General features: G+C 42.7%; 1 protein-coding gene across 1 annotated transcript in view; it reads left to right on the top strand.

Annotated features, from left to right (window-relative positions):
- Window positions 1-17,275, top strand: part of NARS1 (asparaginyl-tRNA synthetase 1) — a 28,459-nt gene extending 11,184 nt beyond the window's left edge. The window contains exons 8-15 of the mRNA XM_081320808.1: window positions 391-477; window positions 3,100-3,321; window positions 5,023-5,222; window positions 7,052-7,187; window positions 8,527-8,640; window positions 11,567-11,698; window positions 13,972-14,103; window positions 16,096-17,275. Coding sequence (XP_081176934.1) covers window positions 391-477; window positions 3,100-3,321; window positions 5,023-5,222; window positions 7,052-7,187; window positions 8,527-8,640; window positions 11,567-11,698; window positions 13,972-14,103; window positions 16,096-16,227 — 1,155 coding nt within the window. The 3' untranslated portion in view covers window positions 16,228-17,275. The remainder of the gene's footprint in view (window positions 1-390; window positions 478-3,099; window positions 3,322-5,022; window positions 5,223-7,051; window positions 7,188-8,526; window positions 8,641-11,566; window positions 11,699-13,971; window positions 14,104-16,095) is intronic.
- The last annotated feature ends 796 nt before the right edge of the window (window positions 17,276-18,071 follow it).

Here is an 18,071-nt window from a genome sequence, read left to right as displayed (position 1 = left end):
CCTATATGAAATTCTGTTTACTATTTTCCCTCCTTCCTAACTGGTGACCAGAGTGGCTGACAAATATTGTTACATGTGGTGTGACTGAATCCATTAAAATGAATAAGAAAAACAGGTTTCCTCCTGATTATTATTACTTTTAAGAACCAGTTTGGTGTAGTGGTTAAGGCATCAGGTTAGAAGTCAAGAAATTGTCACCTCAGGCCAGTCGTTTTCTCTCAGCCTTAGGAAGGAACAATGGCAAACAACTTCCGAAAATGTTGCCAAGAAAACTAAAAGGGCTTGCCTAAGCAATTGCCAGGAGTTAAGACTGACTTGAAGGCACAAAGCAATTATTTTTTAAACCTCAGGTGACACAGACTTAAAACATTCCTTTATTTCTCCCTGTAGTGTCAATGTTACAATGGTGTGGTCCTTTCAACGGAGAGCACTGTTGCTATATATGGCACCCTCACCCTGGTTCCTGAAGGCAAGCAGGTAAGCGCATTTCATTTTTTAAGAACCTTATGTTTGCATAATAATAATAATAATAATAATAATAATAATAATAATAATAATAATAATAATAATAATAATAATAATAATAATAATAATAAGAAGAAGAAGAAGAAGAAGAAGAAGAAGAAGAAGAAGAAGAAGAAGAAGAAGAAGAAGTAGTAGTAGTTGGAAGGGACCTTGGAGGTCATCTAGTCCAACCCCCTGCTCAGGCAGGAAACCCTATACCATTTCAGACAAATGGCTGTCCAGTCTCTTCTTAAAATCTTCCAGTGTTGGAGCATTCACCACTTCTGGAGGCAGGTTGTTCCACTGGTTAGTTGTTCTAACTGTCAGGAAGTTTCTCCTTATTTCTAGGTTGCTTCTCTCTTTGGTTAGTTTCCATCCGTTGCTTCTTGTCCTGCCTTCAGGCGCTTTGGAGAATAGCTTGACTCCCTCTTCTTTGTGGCAGCCCCTGAGATATTGGAACACTGCTATCATGTCACCCCTCACGTTGCCCGCCAAAGAGGCAGGGTGTTTGTTTCTTCTTTCTCCTATATTCAATCACTGAACAATAGGAATGTGCAAACCAGCGTGTCAGGTCAGAAAACGAGGACTTTAGACTTTCTGGCATGCTGTCCTTTTGAGTGGAATTTCTTAAAGCCCACATATAACTTAAATGCAGTGGAATTTTCTCTTGCTGACAGAATGACTTTATTTAGTAATGCGGAGATAAAACTTTTGCCAATATTCCAGCAATATATCAAGTTATCTTGGTTTCAGAGAACAGCCAGATTTACAAATGGTGCTGAGCCCTGGCTTGCATAATATTGGTTTTTGAATAAGCCACAATTTGCCAGGTTTGTCCAGTGCAGCAAGCTGCGAACCATGTTTTATCAAGTAATATCGCGAGGTCCAGGCAACATGCTAAGTCCAAATAAACCAAGCCATGTTACAGTTTAGTATGAAATGTGAACTTAAACCCTGATCTAGTGGGAAGGGCTTTTTTTGGCTTTCAGTAAATGTCATTTGGCTCTTATTTTCTTGTCAAGGAGTTTATTCAGTTTTCATTGGGCTGGTTTGATTTTCTGCTTAGAGGTTTTCCCTTTAAAGTTACATTGATTGTGTCAAGTTTCCGACCTATGGGCTTTTCAAGTGACTCTGAGTCATTGTTTACCTTAAAAGTCCTTTATTAGCCTAATACACCAGCAAATGCTTGCTCGAAAGAAGCTGGAATCTGAAATCTCCGCCCCTTGCACAATATATTAAAACACAATTCTCCACCTTTCTAATTTTGTCATTAATCATATTCTCCAATTAATTTAAAGAATCAGTTTCCCTTCCGTTAGATAGATTAGAGAGAAAGAATTACTTGGCATGGAGGCATCCATGCCTGCATGTGAGAGAGAACAAAAGAACAGAAGTAGACTAGAAGAGAGCAGAACTAGAACTAGAAGCAGAACAAAGAGCAGCCCCTTGAGCAGAGGTATTTATGGGGGGTCTCAGCCCCTCCCTAACCATAAAACTCTCGCCAATGGGACTGCAGGGGCCTGGGACCCCTGACTCATCAGTGGAAGCAAAGAAGCCTCTTTGCTCCCATCTGATGACCTTTTTGGGGAACTGCCATGGCTGGCACAAAACATCTAACAATTCCCCTTCTTGCCAGCCAATGACAGGGACCAGTGAATGTGTGTGAGGGGGCGAGCAGGTGTCATAGACATGTATAAAAACGTTCAGAAGACCAAACACAAACGCTTACACAGAAGGTTGTGCCGGTCAATGGGAACAGGTTTGGTGAACAGATCAGCTATCTGGTCAGTTGTGTTACAATGCTCAACATGTATAAAACCCTCTTTGGCAAGCTGCCTGACATTTTTATAGCGTATGTCTATGTGGCGGGACCTAGAGCCCACCGCATATGCCCCCGAGATTGCAATTGCGGCTGTGTTATCCTCTTGAATTTGGATGGGCAGAGGAGGAGATGCCCAGATGCTCGTTATCAGATCATTGAACCAAATCAAATCATTGGCCGTGTCTGACAGGCTGGCATATTCAGCCTCGGCCGCCTTGGATCTTCTTTAGGGAGAAAAATGGCCTTGAAAAGTGCAATCCTACTCATTCCCCCCTCATAACCTTAAACTGAAACAATACACGTCTTAAAGCAATATACAAGTTTTAACATATGAAACGGCTACTTCTTCATCTCTTGTCAAGCAATAACATTCGATGTTAGCAGCGTTGACAGATTGTACATGTAAAAACTTCAACGGTCTGTGAAATCCTCCGATCCAACCTTTTGGGCACTGGGGACCGATTACATGGAGAGAGATTTTTCCATGGACCGGAAGGGGCATTGTTTTGTGTGCTGCCTGCATCCCGCATATGGGGCTTTGCTTGTTTATGCAACCTCGTTGCTGGCATGCCACGGCCCAATACCGGTCCACGGACCGGGGGTTGGGGACCCCTGCTCTGATCATTCCAGAATGGAGAAGTCAGTGACTGTCTCCTTTGTTTCAATGAAATGATTGCTAATACGTCTTTCTAAAAGCAGTGAGTTTCAGATAGTGCTAAGCGAGCGTTATTGTTGTCGTGTCTTCTGTCTTTAAAAATATGAAACTCCCATAGGCTCCAGGAGGTCATGAGCTCAATTGTGACTACTGGGAACTCATTGGTCTGGCTCCAGCTGGAGGAGCTGATAACCTGGTCAATGAAGAATCAGATGTAGATGTGCAGCTCAACAACCGGCACATGATGATCCGGGGGGAAACCCTGAGCAGAATCTTGAAAGTGCGCTCCACCATCATCCAGTGCTTCCGAGACCACTTCTTTGACCGCGGATATTATGAAGTAAGTATGCCTCTTGCTTTGTTTCTCTTAAGCCAAAAATCCCTGGTTTCTTGTATTATTCCCTGTAGTAAAAGAAGCTTGCAAGCCGATGAGAGCATCATGCCAAAATACTCTAGAGCAGGGGTGGGGGAGCCATGGCCCCTTTATGACTTGTGGGCTTCAACTCCCAGAATTCCTGAGTCGAGGGAGAAGTGCAAATCTTCCCTGTTCAGAATCAAGGAAACATCCATCCTAACCTCCAGTTTTGCAGAAGAATAAACATTAGATCTATGCGGATTGTCCTAGACGTATGACCGTAATGGGCCCTGCCTCGACTGATATGGTTTTATGACCTTTTTTTTTTTTTGGGTAGCAGTCGTTAAGTCAACATTGCAGTCATAAAGCAAACCCATTGCTTGCTATGAGCCATGTTTGAAACCATTCGGCAAAAACATTGGAAGTTGCAATTATATGACCATGGGATGCTGCAAATGGTTGTATATGCAGACTTTTTGCTGAGTGCTTAAAATGTGGTCATGTGTGACTGCTGGGAGGGATCTGTTGGAAGTTCGGAAATGGGTTGTAAGAATCTTTTGGGGAGTCTGTCATAGTCAAATGGTCACTAAGGGGCTGGTCATAAGTCAAGGATGACCTGTAAGCCATAAATAGCATCCAAAGTATAGTTATTTATAATGAATATACACATCATTCATATACAAATCATGACATTCAAAATAAGTGGTGTTTTTGGTGGCCTTTGCTCATCGATCAGAGGTAATTGCTGGTTTCATCAGCCTCATTGTAGCCCTTAATTCTCCTTAGCATGGAAAGAAATGGAATGTACAAATACAGATTTTGCTTCTCTGAAACGACAAAATATATTATCCAATTTGGGAGACTCTGTTTGTTTTTAATTGATCCAGTGCTGCAAAGATTCTCTATCCTGTCCTTCAGTTGTAATGCTTTTTAATTTTAAATCATGCTCCAGCTAAATTAAATATGACCTGAACCTTATTTTGTTTAATCCCTATAAATCATCAGGAGAATGTTGGCTGCAGACGTAATTTTACACTATAGTTTTTCCTCTCAATCCTCTTTACAAAACTTTATGCCACAATATTTTTGTTAATTTTTCTGGCCACCGAGAACTTTTTTCTCTTCTCTCCTGCCCCCACCCTTTAAGAAGGTTTCTAGCTACAGATAGTCCTCAACTTTCGACCACAAGGCAGCCCAATTTTTCTGTTACTAAGTGAGACAGTTGTTAAGTGAGTTTTGCCCCATTTTATGATCTTTTTTGCCACAGTTGTTAAGTGAATCACTGCAGTTGTTAAGTGAGTCACACAGTTGTTATATGAATCTGGCTTCCCCACTGACTTTGCTTGACAGAAGATCACTAACGGGGGATCAAGTAACCCCGGGACACCGCAATCATTATAAATGTGACTCAATTGCCAAGCATCTGAACATTGAACACGTGAGCCAGGGGATGCTGCAAGGTCACAAGTGTGAAAAATAGTCCTAAGCCCCTTTTTCCCCAATGCCATTGCAACTTCAAATGGTCACTAAACGAATGGTTGTAAGTCAAGGACTACCTGTATTTGGGGTTTTTTTTGTTGGTAAAATACCCGACAGGTGCAGCTTTTCTATCTTGAACTCTATGCAAAATGGAATTCCTGGGAATAAATTCAGTGTTCTGGACAAAATGTCTTCTTTTATCTTTAGATCACCCCACCAACCTTGGTTCAAACGCAGGTAGAAGGAGGATCGACCCTCTTCAAAATGGATTATTTTGGCGAGGAAGCTTATCTGACACAGTCCTCGCAGCTATATTTGGAGACTTGCATCCCAGCCTTGGGAGACACTTTCTGCATTGCCCAGTCCTACCGAGCAGAACAGTCGAGGACACGTAGGCACCTCTCTGAGTAAGTGCCTGTTTCACTTGTTCTCAGACTTAGCAACTTTTAAGGTGTGTGGAGAGTCAACTCATAAGACTGTTTTGGAGTGGACTGTTTTCCATTTGGGATTAATGGGACAAGGAGAGAAGCAACCTAAAAGTAAGGAGAAATTTCTGAATGGTGAAAACAACCAGTGGAATGACTTGCCTTCAGAAGTTGTGGGTGCTCCCATAACCGGAGGCTTTTAAGGTCTTCTAGTCCAACCCCAGAAGGGACGCGGTGGCTCAGTGGGTTAGGACGCTGAGCTTGTCAATCAGATGGTTGGCAGTTTGGCGGGTCGAATCCCAAGTGCCGCCTAGCAGAGTGAGCGCCTGTTACTCGTCCCAGCTTCTGCCAACCTAGCAGTTCGAAAGCACGTAAAAATGCAAGTAGAAAAATAGGGACCACTATGGTGGGAAGGTAACAGCGTTCCGCGCGCCTTTGGCGTCTAGTCATGCCGGCCACATGACCACGGAGACGTCCTCGGACAAGCGCTGGCTCTTCGGCTTTGAAACGGAGATGAGCACCGGCCCCTAGAGTCGGAAACGACTAGCACGCATGTGCGGGGGCACCTTTACCTTTCTTTACCTTTTAGTCCAACACCCTGCTCCAGCAGGAGACCCTATACAATTTCAGACAAATGGCTGTCCACTGGAGGCTTTTAAGCCATTTGTCTGAAATTGTATAGGGTCTCCTGTTTGAGCAGGGGGTTGGACTAGAAGACCTCCAAGGTCCTTTCCAACTCTGTTATTTTCTGTTAATCCGTGAGATCTGTGTGTCGGGTGGTAGGGCTGAAGCCCAAAGTCAGGAGAAGCTACTTATTTGGTTTTTCTTCCCAACATCCTTTTCTCTCTCTCTCTTGTTTACTTTTCGTGTGGCATCTTTCCTTCCCTTTCTCTATGGAAAGCACTAAAGCAAGTGTCCACTTGCTAAACATCTGGATTAGTTGCTTAGAGGAAGCATTGGGAATAATGCAGGGGATGCCAATAAAACAACAAAAGTTGGAGATTAAATTAACAATCACAAGATCATATCCGAAGAGGAATTGTGAAAATCGGAGAGATTTAATTAGATCAAGCAGAATGGGCATGCTTCAGATCCCATCATCCAGAATAACGGCTGGCCAGGACCAGAAGACACGCTTTTTCCACAGTGGCCCCCTCCATTCGGAGATCAGAACGGTCCCAACCCAGTGTAAGCCTTTCGTAAGGCCCTAAAAACCTTTCTGTGTCCCGAGCACTGAGGCACTGAAAGTGTCAGGAGCCCCATTTCCTGGCCATGTTGCTAACAGTCAATTGTCTTCTTGCTCCTATCTATGTCTATTTAATGTGGATTTTTAAAGGATTTTTATTGTTTTCACTATTTTAAAATGTTTTTAGTATTTTTAACTGTGGTATATTTTTGGAATTGCAAGCTGCCCAGAATCGTTGAATGAGATGAGTGGCGTTTGGATGGATGGATGGAGGACAGATATACTATAGTAGATAGAGGGGTATGGAGATAGGTAGAGCTTAGCTAGCTAGATGGATGTATGGATGGGTAGATGGATAGACACAGAGAGACAAGGAGATAGACAGATATCAATAGATACAGATAGATATCCTTCTCCCTCCCATCCTTTCATTCTGCCACTCTCCCCAAAATGGTGAACTGATGTGTGCAGAGACATAATCCAGTCCCAGTCTGAGTGGAATAGTGGTTTCTCCAGGTACGTTTGCAAAGGTGCATTCAGTGGTCCTGGTCATACCAGAAGGGGATAAGGAATTTCATGGTGGTTCCCAGCTTTTTCTCACGAAGACACTGATTTCGTCTTCCAGATACACTCACATTGAAGCTGAGTGTCCTTTCATGAGCTATGAAGACCTGCTGAACCGTTTGGAGGATCTCGTCTGTGATGTGGTGGATAGGGTCCTCAAATCCCCAGTCTCTGATTTAGTGTATGCCCTTAATCCGGTAAGCGGCTGAGACAAAAATAAAACTTTTCTTGTTGCAGAAAATACCGTATTTTCCGGCATATACGTCGACCCCCTACATTTCCTGTTAAATTTTAGGGTTTGGGCTATACTCGCCGTATAAGACTACCCCTCTTCCAACGCACACCAAATAAAAATTAAAAAACATCAGATTTGATTTTAATATGGTAATTTTAATTCAAATGCTTATGACATGCAGGTACTTAGTAGGAAAACTGTCACTTATAAACATAAGGCTGTTTGTCATCAAACATGTAAACATAAAACAGTGCAAGTGGATTAGATTAAACTTTTCCTAATTCACTCTAAAGCTTTCCCTGCGCAGACCAAATGGGAGATCCGCTCCAGGTTTTCCAACCAGCCCACCCAGTTCCTGAGTCAAATGTGTCCATAGAGCTAAGCAGCTGCTCTGGCTGCTGCATTCCCCACCTGCCTTTCAAGTTGGGATAGACTGCAGCTGCTCTTCAACTTTAGAAGGAAAGACGACCAGACCCCAGCCTGTAAAAAATCACAGACTGCAGCTTCTTCTCCAATTGGTCCTGCTTTCCCTGCGCAGACCAAATGGGAGATCCGCTCCAGGTTTTCCAGCCAGCCCTGTCCCTAAAGTTTCAGCACCCGGCGTATAAGACGACCCCTGACTTTTGAGAAGATTTTCATGGGTTAAAAAGTCGTCTTATACGCCAGAAAATACGGTAATCCAGAATATGGCACAAGGGTGGCCATAGAAATGAAGAGGGAGGGAAGCATAAATATATGAAATGTTTTTAAAGGCTCATTTCTGCAAGTAGTCCTTGAGTTAGGACCATAATTGAGCCCTGCAATTACAACCATAAGTTGTGAAGGTTGTAAAACAGGTCAACACATGACTGGACCCGATTTTATCTTTTTTACAAAGGTCGATAAATGTTTGTTATGGTGTGGGTTTTTTTATATCAGACACCAGAAGTAAATGCTGGTTTCTGGGGGGAAAAAAACATAATTGGCAGTCATGTAAACACAAGGCACTGCAAACAGCCATAAATGTTGGCCAGTTTTCAAACAACCCAGTCATGTAATCATGGGGGGGGAGGGCGGGGGAAGGAGACTGGAACCAGGTCATTAAGTAGCTTTTGGAGGATCCATCCTAGCTTCAAATGGTCACTAAGTGGCCCGTCGTAAGTTGAGGACTATCTGTATGTTTTGATTCACTAGTGGTCAAAATGTCTGGCATTTTCAAGATAGATGTGACCCAAAGAGGATGATAAAATTAAGCCACCCAACTGATGTAGTTTTTAAAGCCTTGCCATCTTTACCAGTGCATCTTTCACCTGTAATTGCAGAACTTTGAGCCTCCCAAGCGCCCCTTCAAACGGATGAACTACACGGAAGCCCTGATATGGCTCAAGGATCACGAGGTGAAAAAGGAAGATGACACCTACTACGAGTTTGGAGATGTAAGCTTCTGACAAGCATCCGTGTCTTCTCTTGTATTTTTTTTTATGCAGTCAAGCATTTGGCCCAACTGGGCAGCAGCATTTTTGGGATGGTTTGGATTAGCTTAGATTGGAGAGCACCAGTGTAGACCGGGAAGTCAAAAAAAAAAAAAAACCCCACTTGAAATCAGTCAAAAATTTCCACTTCCTTAAAATTGTCAAGTTATTGGACGTCAAGCTGACCAGCAAATTGTGGCTGTTGCCCTAATTTCAAAAAAACCCAGCAATCAAGTTAATCAGTTTGCGTACACTCCTTTTCCTTAAATGTTATTCTCCAACTGTTTTTTTAGCTGTCTTCCTTTTGACTTCTTGCTGTTTTATTTACTTGCCTCTTTGACCTGTTTCTCAGACTAGGTTCTGTTAATGAAGGTGGCTTGCCATTACCTTCTGCCTGAACTTTTTCTGACTTCCAATCTAGTTTGCAGCCTTTTTCCTGGTGGTGAAAAAAGCTGGAAACCCCCCCCCCCCACACACACACCAAATGTCAAACAGAGCTGTTTGGTATATTGGGTAAGGTGTTGGCCTAGGCCAGGGGTAGGCAACCTCGGCTCTTTTATGACTTATGGACTTCAACTCCCAGAATTCCTGAGTCAGCTGGCTCAGGAATTCTGGGAGTTGAAGTCCATGAGTCATAAAAGAGCCGAGGTTGCCTACCCCTGGCCTAGGAAGCAGGAGACTGAGTTCTAGTAACGCCTTAGGCATGAAAGCTGGCTGGGTGACTTTGGGCCAATCACCAGGTGACTGTGAGTTCTAGTCCCAGCTTAGGCATGAAAGACCAACTGGGTGATTTGGGGTCTCTTTCGGCTCGGCTCACCTCCCAGGGTTATTGTGAAGAAAATAGGAGGTTGAATTGTATATATATATATATATATATATATATAAAAGGTTAAAATAAATAAATTCCGGTGTCTGTCCCTTTCTGGGTGGGAAAGGATGTGGAAAGATAAAGAGAATTAGAGTATCAATTAGAGCAGACATGTCAAACACAAGGCCCGGGGGCCGGATTCGGCCCGCGAATTGGTTTCATGTGGCCCGCGAAGCCATCCTGGAAACAGTGAGGGAACGGCCCCCACTGCCTTGGCCCTGGCCCAGAGACCCTCCTCCTGCCAGAGACCCTCAGATCTCTCCCACTCCTGCCCAGGCCCCCATAGGCACCCTTGATGCGAACGATGTAGAGCTGGCCACGCCCACCCAGTAGGCCATACGCACTCTGGCCACACCCACCCAGTAGGCCACGCCCACCCAGGCCATACCCACCCGGCCCCTTGAGGGCAACCGCAATGCTGATGCGGCCCTCAATGAAATTGAGTTTGACACCCCTGAATTAGAGTATCTGTCGGGTTGGGGGGGGAGGCAGTAAAAGAAACAAAAAGTATAGTCATTCCTTTTTATGCAGGGGTCCATCTTAGCTTTTTGTCTGAAATGGTCTAGGGCAGAGGTCAGCAACCTGAAACAGTGAAAGAGCCACTCGGAACCGGTTCCCTCACAAAAGGAAAAACTGGGAGCCGCAAAAAAATGTGTGCACATGCGCATACATGCGCGCATGTGCAGAACAGGGTTTGACTGAAGAGTGGAGCCAAGGCGAGATATGCACCTACCCTGCATATTTGAATTGATTGGTTGAACTTTTTTAGTCCCACTTTTTTTTTTTTTGGACTGCACATGGCAGAGGACTGGGAGCCGCAGGAAACGGCTGAAAGAGCTGCATGCGGCTCCGGAGCCGCGGGTTGCAGACCTGTGGTCTAGGGTTTCCTGCCTGAGCAGGGGGGCTAGACTAGAAGACCTCCAAGGTCCCTTCCAACTCTGTTGTTCTGCTTACTGGAAATTATCTCCCAAAGGTGAATGGGTGGCTGTTCCTCATGAGGTTTGCATTCTTGTCCCAGATTGAAGTTGTGAATCTAGTGGCACGTTGTCCAAAGCCATAGCATGGTTTGTTTGGGCTTGGCTGTAAACACATTGTGATTTATAGACCACAATGCATGGCTTGGCAGCTCATGTCAGCTTAGCCAATGGTAGTTTATTCAGTAGAAATAGTCAAGGAAGGGCTTTCTTAATTTAATGCATGAAGCTAATCTTAAGGGCATGCGGATCTCCAGGAGAATTCAATTGATTATCTATGACCCCTAAAGCCATAATTATGCTGGGCCTGGTTGATTTAAATGTTATAAAAGCTTATCTGGTATTCAAATTTTCCAAAGACCTCTTCATTCGGTCAAAGGTCTGATGTACATTCAGAAGGTATAGAAAAAAGTTATTTTCAGTGGCTGCATCCACAATAAGATTGGAAAATTCATTGTGGTGCAGTGTGGTTATGAAATGAGACATCATGCGACAGCACCCAATTTTATGACTTTTTTTGCCAGTCATTAAGTCAGACATATGACTGATTTGTGACCTTCCCTGCCTATTTCCCCATTGACTTTGCTTGATAGAAGCCGGATGGGAAGATCACAAATGGCAATCTCATGATTGCAGGATGCTACAAGAGTCATAAGTGCAAAGACCAGTATCATGGTAACTTCAAACTGCCATTAAAATGTGTTAATTTGATAACTATCTGTAAAGTGTTCCTCAAAAGATTGAAACAGCCATGTCTTCTGGAGGGCTTGGTCCAACTCCTTGAAGGATTTGCTCAGGTTGTGTACATGGACAAGCAACACTGTTCTGGTCACAGAGGAAATGTTGCTTGTCCATGTACACAACCTGTTTTGATCTGATCACTGGATGACTCCCATTTCTGGCTGCTAATATACAGCACCAGTAAGTGAAGTAAGGCTTTAGGGTAGTTTAAAAGATGTGACTCCAGAGATAGAAAGTAGCTTAATCAGTGGAAGTGGAACAGTTCTAGGCAGAAGGAGAAATTAATTGATGCATTTTTTAACCACAGGATATCCCAGAAGCTCCAGAGAGACAGATGACCGATGCTATTAATGAGCCAATCTTGCTGTGTCGATTTCCTGCTGAGATTAAATCCTTCTACATGCAGCGCTGCCCTGAGGATTCCCGTCTTACTGAATCTGTCAGTTTGTGTTCCCTTTCGTGTACGGCACTGGTGGGGGGGGGAAACTTGCTCGACTTCCTACTATGGAGCCTGGTTAGCAAGGTCTTGAAACCTATGCAAAAACAGGATTTAAAAAATGAAGCAATACTTGACTCCCGAGTATGTGCAGAGTATTGCTGCTTTCATCAAAATAATGGAAGAGCATTGTTTCATAAGCTCATAGGGCCGGGCTAATGGTACAACGCTATGCTGTCATTTTGCACTTCTTCCTCTCCTGGTGTCCTTTGACTTCTGCCAGACCTTTGTAGATGAGACCCCATCCATACGTATACCTGGAGAATTATCCTGGACTGTCCCACAGCTGCTTTTCAAAGGGCAACTGGATTTTTTGGTTTTTGCCCCCAGAAAATGTTTTGCTTCTCATCCAAGAACTAAAGAAGTTTCTTGATGATGAGAAGCAAAATGTTTTCAAGGTAAAAAAGCCAAAAAAAGTCCAGTTGCCTTTTGGAAAAGCACCTTTGGGACAACAGTGACTTGGATGATTGAGAATCTCTAGGTAAATCGCTATCCTATACATTTGGAATGTATATGTTGGAGGTATTCACAACTGATGTTTCATATGACACCCAAAATGGTATGCTGGTCAATCTTAGATAATCCTGTGTAAAGTTAGATGAATCCCAAGTCAGTGACTGTTTGGTTAAGGCATAATGTGATTGGTCTAATGTGGTGTCTAAACCCATGCTGAAAGCTTAATTGTGGCTGAGGAGTCCCAAAGATGCTTTTCAACAATCTTGAGTTTGTTTCTTTGTTTTTGTTTTCCATGAAAATATTTCGCTTCTCATCCAAGAAGCTTCCTCGGATCTAGAACTGAGAAAACTTCTTGGAATGAGAAGCAAAACATTTTCAAGGGGAAAAAAGAAAGAAAGCCCAGTTGCCTTTTGAAAATCACCTTTGGAACAACCACGACCTGGATGATTTGGAATCATCCTTAGACGTGTGGTTGAGGAGGAAAGCACTACACATATTTGTAATAACCTGTAGCGAAAGGGCTAAAAAGAACATTCTAGGATTGAAATAAAGTGTGTATAGTCAAGGCTATAGTCTTCCCAGTTGCAATGTATGGCTGTGAAAGTTGGACCATAAGAAAGGCTGAGTGCCAAAGAATTGAAGCCTTTGAACTATGGTGCTGGAGAAGACTCCTGCGAGTCCCTTGGACTGCAAGGCGATCAAACCGGTCAGTCCTAGAGGAGATCAACCCTGACTGCTCTTTAGAAGGCCAGATCCTGAAGTTGAAACACAAATACTTTGGCCACCTAATGAGAAGGAAGGACTCACTGGAGAAGAGCCTAATGCTGGGAAAGGTTGAGGGCAAGAGAAGAAGGGGACGACAGAGAATGAGGGGGCTGGATGGAGTCACTGAAGCAGTAGGCGTGAGCTTAAATGGACTCCAGTAGATGGTAGAGGACAGGAAGGCCTGGAGGAACATTGTCCATGGGATCGCGATGGGTCGGACACGACTTTGCAACTAACAACAACAACAAAAGGATTGAAATGCACCATTCCTAACTTGGAGAGAGCATTTCTAAGGCATTAAATTTTACCCTCCAGGACTCCTTTCAGCCTGAAAAACTGGGGGGCGGGGGCACCAGCTCTGTGATTAAAAGTTTTGGATATTGTTCCTGGAAGGCTGTTTTACAGGTCATTGACCACAAGATGTCACTCAGCCCTACAACTCGCAGGAGATAATCTGTTTATATAATATTTGACTAGATGTTCTTATGGACAGTCCACCTACAGTCCCATCTGATTAGTGTACGGGGGGGGGGGGAGGGAAGAGGAGAAACCTCACTGAACACTTACATTAGTCATGTTTAATCCTTGGGCCATGCATGATACAATCGCCACCTTCTGCTTGGCATCCCATCTCTTCTAAGTTCTCTTCTACGTTCATCCCATTTCAAAGTTCTTTGAAATGTTGTGGGCTAGGAGTTGCAATTCTGAAAGACCTACTCTAAACTAGGAGTTGCAATTCTGAAAGACCTACTCTAAACCAAGTTAAGTCATACTCATCTATTGCCCTGTTCACCGCCCTGAGTCCTTCGGGAGAAGGGCGGTATACAAATAATAATAATAATAATAATAATAATAATAATAATAATAATAATAATAATAATAATAATAATAATAATAATAATAATAATAATAATAATAATAATTATTAATAATAATTAATAATAATTAATAATAATATCTTCTGACTCACTGGTTTCTTTGGTCTTGATTTTTAGGTTGATGTATTGATGCCTAATGTTGGTGAAATTGTGGGAGGCTCCATGCGTATTTGGGACAGTGAGGAGCTACTGGAAGGTTACAAGAGAGAAGGAATTGATCCCACTCCTTATTATTGGTATACAGACCAGGTATGTATTAGGTGTTACGAGTTGGTGGCATGTCTGCCATTCATTTACCATGTGGCAGGAACACTGTAATCTTGGAAGGCAAACCAAAGATCAAATCAAGCCCAGGCTTTGATGGACCAATTAGTATAGAAAATGCTTAAACAGGCCCCAGAAAACTTTTGGAACAGACCTGGAGAGGCTGCCGAAATTTCCAGCACATCCCAATTACCAGTCTGAAAAAAGATGCCTATCATTAAATACACGGGGATAAAACCTATCAATTCAAGGTTCTAAGTATGTTTTGCAGGGATACTTTAGCTGTAAAGCAAAAATCATTCTTCAGCATGTAAGTACCATAATGTGCTTCTAATCTCAAGCTTCAAAACTGCATTTTCATTTGTCTTAGATTCTGCTCCCCTATGTATGATGTAACCTGATAGTTTGATGGCTGTTTCTTATTACAAAGGGGAAGAGATTTAAGATTTTTTGGGGGGGGTGGGGGGTGACAGGTTATGGGAAAAAAGCCTATTTGCAGTGATGAGATTTCATGCATCTGTTTTCTCCCTGCAAATCAGGGAGATCCTCTCCCCAGCTGTGATTCAGTTTAAAAATACATTCGAGCAATTATTCCCTGGCTAAGAGACCCTACAAGCTTACCAGATAAATCAGTGTCCCTCAATGATGGCAGCTTGAAGATGTGTGGAGCCTTGGTGGAGCAGTGGGCTAATGCCTCCTTAAGTAACACCAGCTGCCTGCAATTAGTGCAGGTTCGCATCCCACCAGGCTCAAGGTTGACTTAGCCTTCCATTCTTCCGAGGTAGGTAAAACGAGGACCCAGATTGTTGGGAGCAATTAAGCTGACTTTGTAATAATGCCGCTTGGGGTGTGTGTGTGAAAGCCCTAATAAGCAGGCATATACATAGAATGAAGGCTACTGCTAAGCTTGTAAGCCGCCCTGAGTCTTTGGAGAAGGGCGGGATATAAATGGAATTAAAAAATAAAAAAATAAAAATAAAAAATAATGTCTTCTTTGGACTTTGGCCCAAGGATTATGAAATGTCTAAAAGGTTTGCATCCACAAGAGGCCACTCAGAAGCCATTGCCTGCATGAGACGTTTTAAATATTACCTAAGGGGCAAGCCTTTTGGAATACATGCAATGGGTCTGTATGAGCAGACAACTTACCTGACTGTCCATCAGTCCATCCATCCTATCCTATCCTATCCATCCATCTGATTTTTATCCACCCTTTAACGCTTTATAAGTAACTCAAGGAGGTAAACATACCTAATACTCCCTCCTCCTCCTGTTTCTCCAGCAACAACCCTGTGAGCTGGGTTGGACTGAGAGAGAGAGAGTGATTGGCCCAAGATCACCCAACTGTCTTTCATGCCTAACAAGTTTTCTTACTCCTCAGCCACTAACCCAGTCAGTGTCTCCAAATTGGAGCAAGGCTCCAAAATGGCAGCCTTTCTCCAGCCCCTGCTCTTCAGCGCAAACTTCCCTGATACCAGCTGGAGAATGGCAACACATTTTTTTCAAACTAATCCACAACACAGGGTTATGTGACAATTGAATCAATTCATCACAACCCTTGGAAGAAGAATGGACTGCCAGTATAAGTACTGATGGTTAATTTGTCCCTCAGCCATGAGGTATTAAATAATCTAAGGTAAGGGTGTCCGGCCCGAGGGCTGGATGTGTCACGCGGAAGCCACGCCCACCCCATCTCTGGCAATGGGGAAAAAAACATGATACGTCATGACACATCACATGATGCGGCGAATTTGACACCCCTGATCTAATAAAGTATCAGATTTGCACAACGTTAAGATAGGAATTATGTCTTAGAAATGGAGAAGGGGTGGTTTCATAAGGAAAACCAAGGCAAATCACATTGGTTTACCATGACATGTAAATGTGCACTATTAAGTCACAAATCTAGGTTTGGAGTTGCAAGGTGGTTTATTCGTTGGGCATTTACTGATACCTCTCTCATTTTTGGCTTTGCAGCGTAAATATGGCACATGTCCTCATGGTGGTTATGGATTAGGCCTGGAGCGATTCCTCACCTGGATTCTGAACAGACACCATATCCGAGATGTATGCCTATACCCTCGCTTCGTGCAGCGATGCAAACCCTAATCCAGAGTTTCTTGATGGACAAAGTCTATCCAACCTTAACCAGTTTCCTCCTCATAGTTTCATGTCTTCATCCCGCAAATACCTGCAATTTTTTTTTCCAAATGAAATTATAATTGCTTTGAACTGGAATTTAAATTCCAGTATGCTGATTCCAGAAGTGTCTTCCCTTTTCTTGGGCTCAACCTGGTTTCATTCTCATGTATTCTTTTAGCATATTTAAAAATCATTGATTGCCAGTGGAAACTAGCTGTGGGCTGTACAGCAAGGTCATACAATCTGTAACAACACTTTGTAGACTTGCGTTCTCAGAAAACTATAAAGAAAAAATGCAAAGCATCTCATAATTTTTAGTAGGAGCTGGATTTAGGATTTGATTTCAGATTTAGGGGAAATGAACTATTCAACATTGGGAGGTAGACTTTGCCAATACGGATAGCAAATGTGAGTTGCGGGCAAATAAAATGGTTTTTAAAAATAAAGAAAAATCCAGGGGGGGGGGAAAGGGACAATTCTAGCCCAGTTTTGACCCACTACTTTAGGATCTTAGAAATAGTCTTCTGAGCTATCTTAATAGCATTCAGTACTTTCATAAAGATGACTACTATTTAAATTTTATAATTTCTCATGAAAAAGCTTTGTTTTTTACAGCTAATTAGCTTGCATTTCAAGATCTGTGTATATGGGTTATGTTAAACGGTTGGTTCAGAAAAATACTTGATGTCTTTATTCCTCCTAGCGGAGCTGGCATTGAAGAAAGCTGGATGTATTACTACACTCTTGATATTTCCTAGTCTGCAAGTAATTGTGTTTAACTTTCCTATAAATGTCTTTACTGACACAGTTGAAACATAAACTGCCTTTGAGCCACCAAAACAATTAGGAAAAAATGTAGAAGGGACATAGGAGATTCTGGATTCCCAGCTCTGGCAGAATTCTTTGATGTTCATTTTATCTCAGCGTTACACATTTCTGTTAACTGCCATGTCTGTTCCCATTTCAAGAGCAGCAATCAATAAATTCAGAGCATTGGATGGGCAAAAGTATTCCACATCACTGTCCCATTTGTCTTCATTTTGCCATTTCTTAAAAGGTCTATCAATTTATTTACTGCCCATCTCGTAAACATTCACAATTATAAAATGGATTAAAATGTTTATTTTATTTTAAAAAATAAACTAAAAAACAGGTTTGGAGGCAAGAGGTGGTTGTACCGATGGCTTCCAGCCAACAGCTGCTCCTTCAGGATCCAGCTGGCATAGCCAAGTTTTAAGGTCTTTCCTGAAGGCTCCTAAAGGCAGGCTCTTATCTCCTGTGGCAAGACGTTCCAAAGGGCAGGAGCAACTAATGGGATTTCAGAAAGAAGAGATGGGAAAAGACATCTGGCCTCTGAGACTTGGTGTCCTTTCACTCCTTCACAGCCATATTGGCCTGACCACAAGATGGGCAAAGGAATTCCAGTAGGGCAATTCATGATGACATCTCAATTTCCATGCCAGCCCAAGTTTGAGCAGGCAGGTTTTTTTCATGTATTTGAAACTACTGTCTTCCTACCTATTAGCCAAAAGGATTCCCAGAGTAGGTCAAAGAAATGAGTCATGAAATTGTGATTGTGTAAGATCCACAGTCCAGTAGGCGTAGAACATAAGGAAAGTGATGAGCAATGAAAAATAATGATAACAAATAATCCAATTATTTGAAGCCATTGCCTTTCAAACAAGTGGTAGGACAGAATGAAAATTTTCTTTTTTAAAGGCAAGTATATTTCTATAAATTTTTAAAAAATCAATTATAGGACATTCTTGACTTACAACCAGCAGTGGGATTCAGCCAGATCGCACCGGCAG

This window comes from Vipera berus (assembly GCF_964194415.1).
Source record: "Vipera berus genome assembly, chromosome: 2".
Lineage (NCBI taxonomy): Eukaryota > Metazoa > Chordata > Lepidosauria > Squamata > Viperidae > Vipera > Vipera berus.
This window is presented reverse-complemented; position numbering and strand designations above follow the sequence as displayed.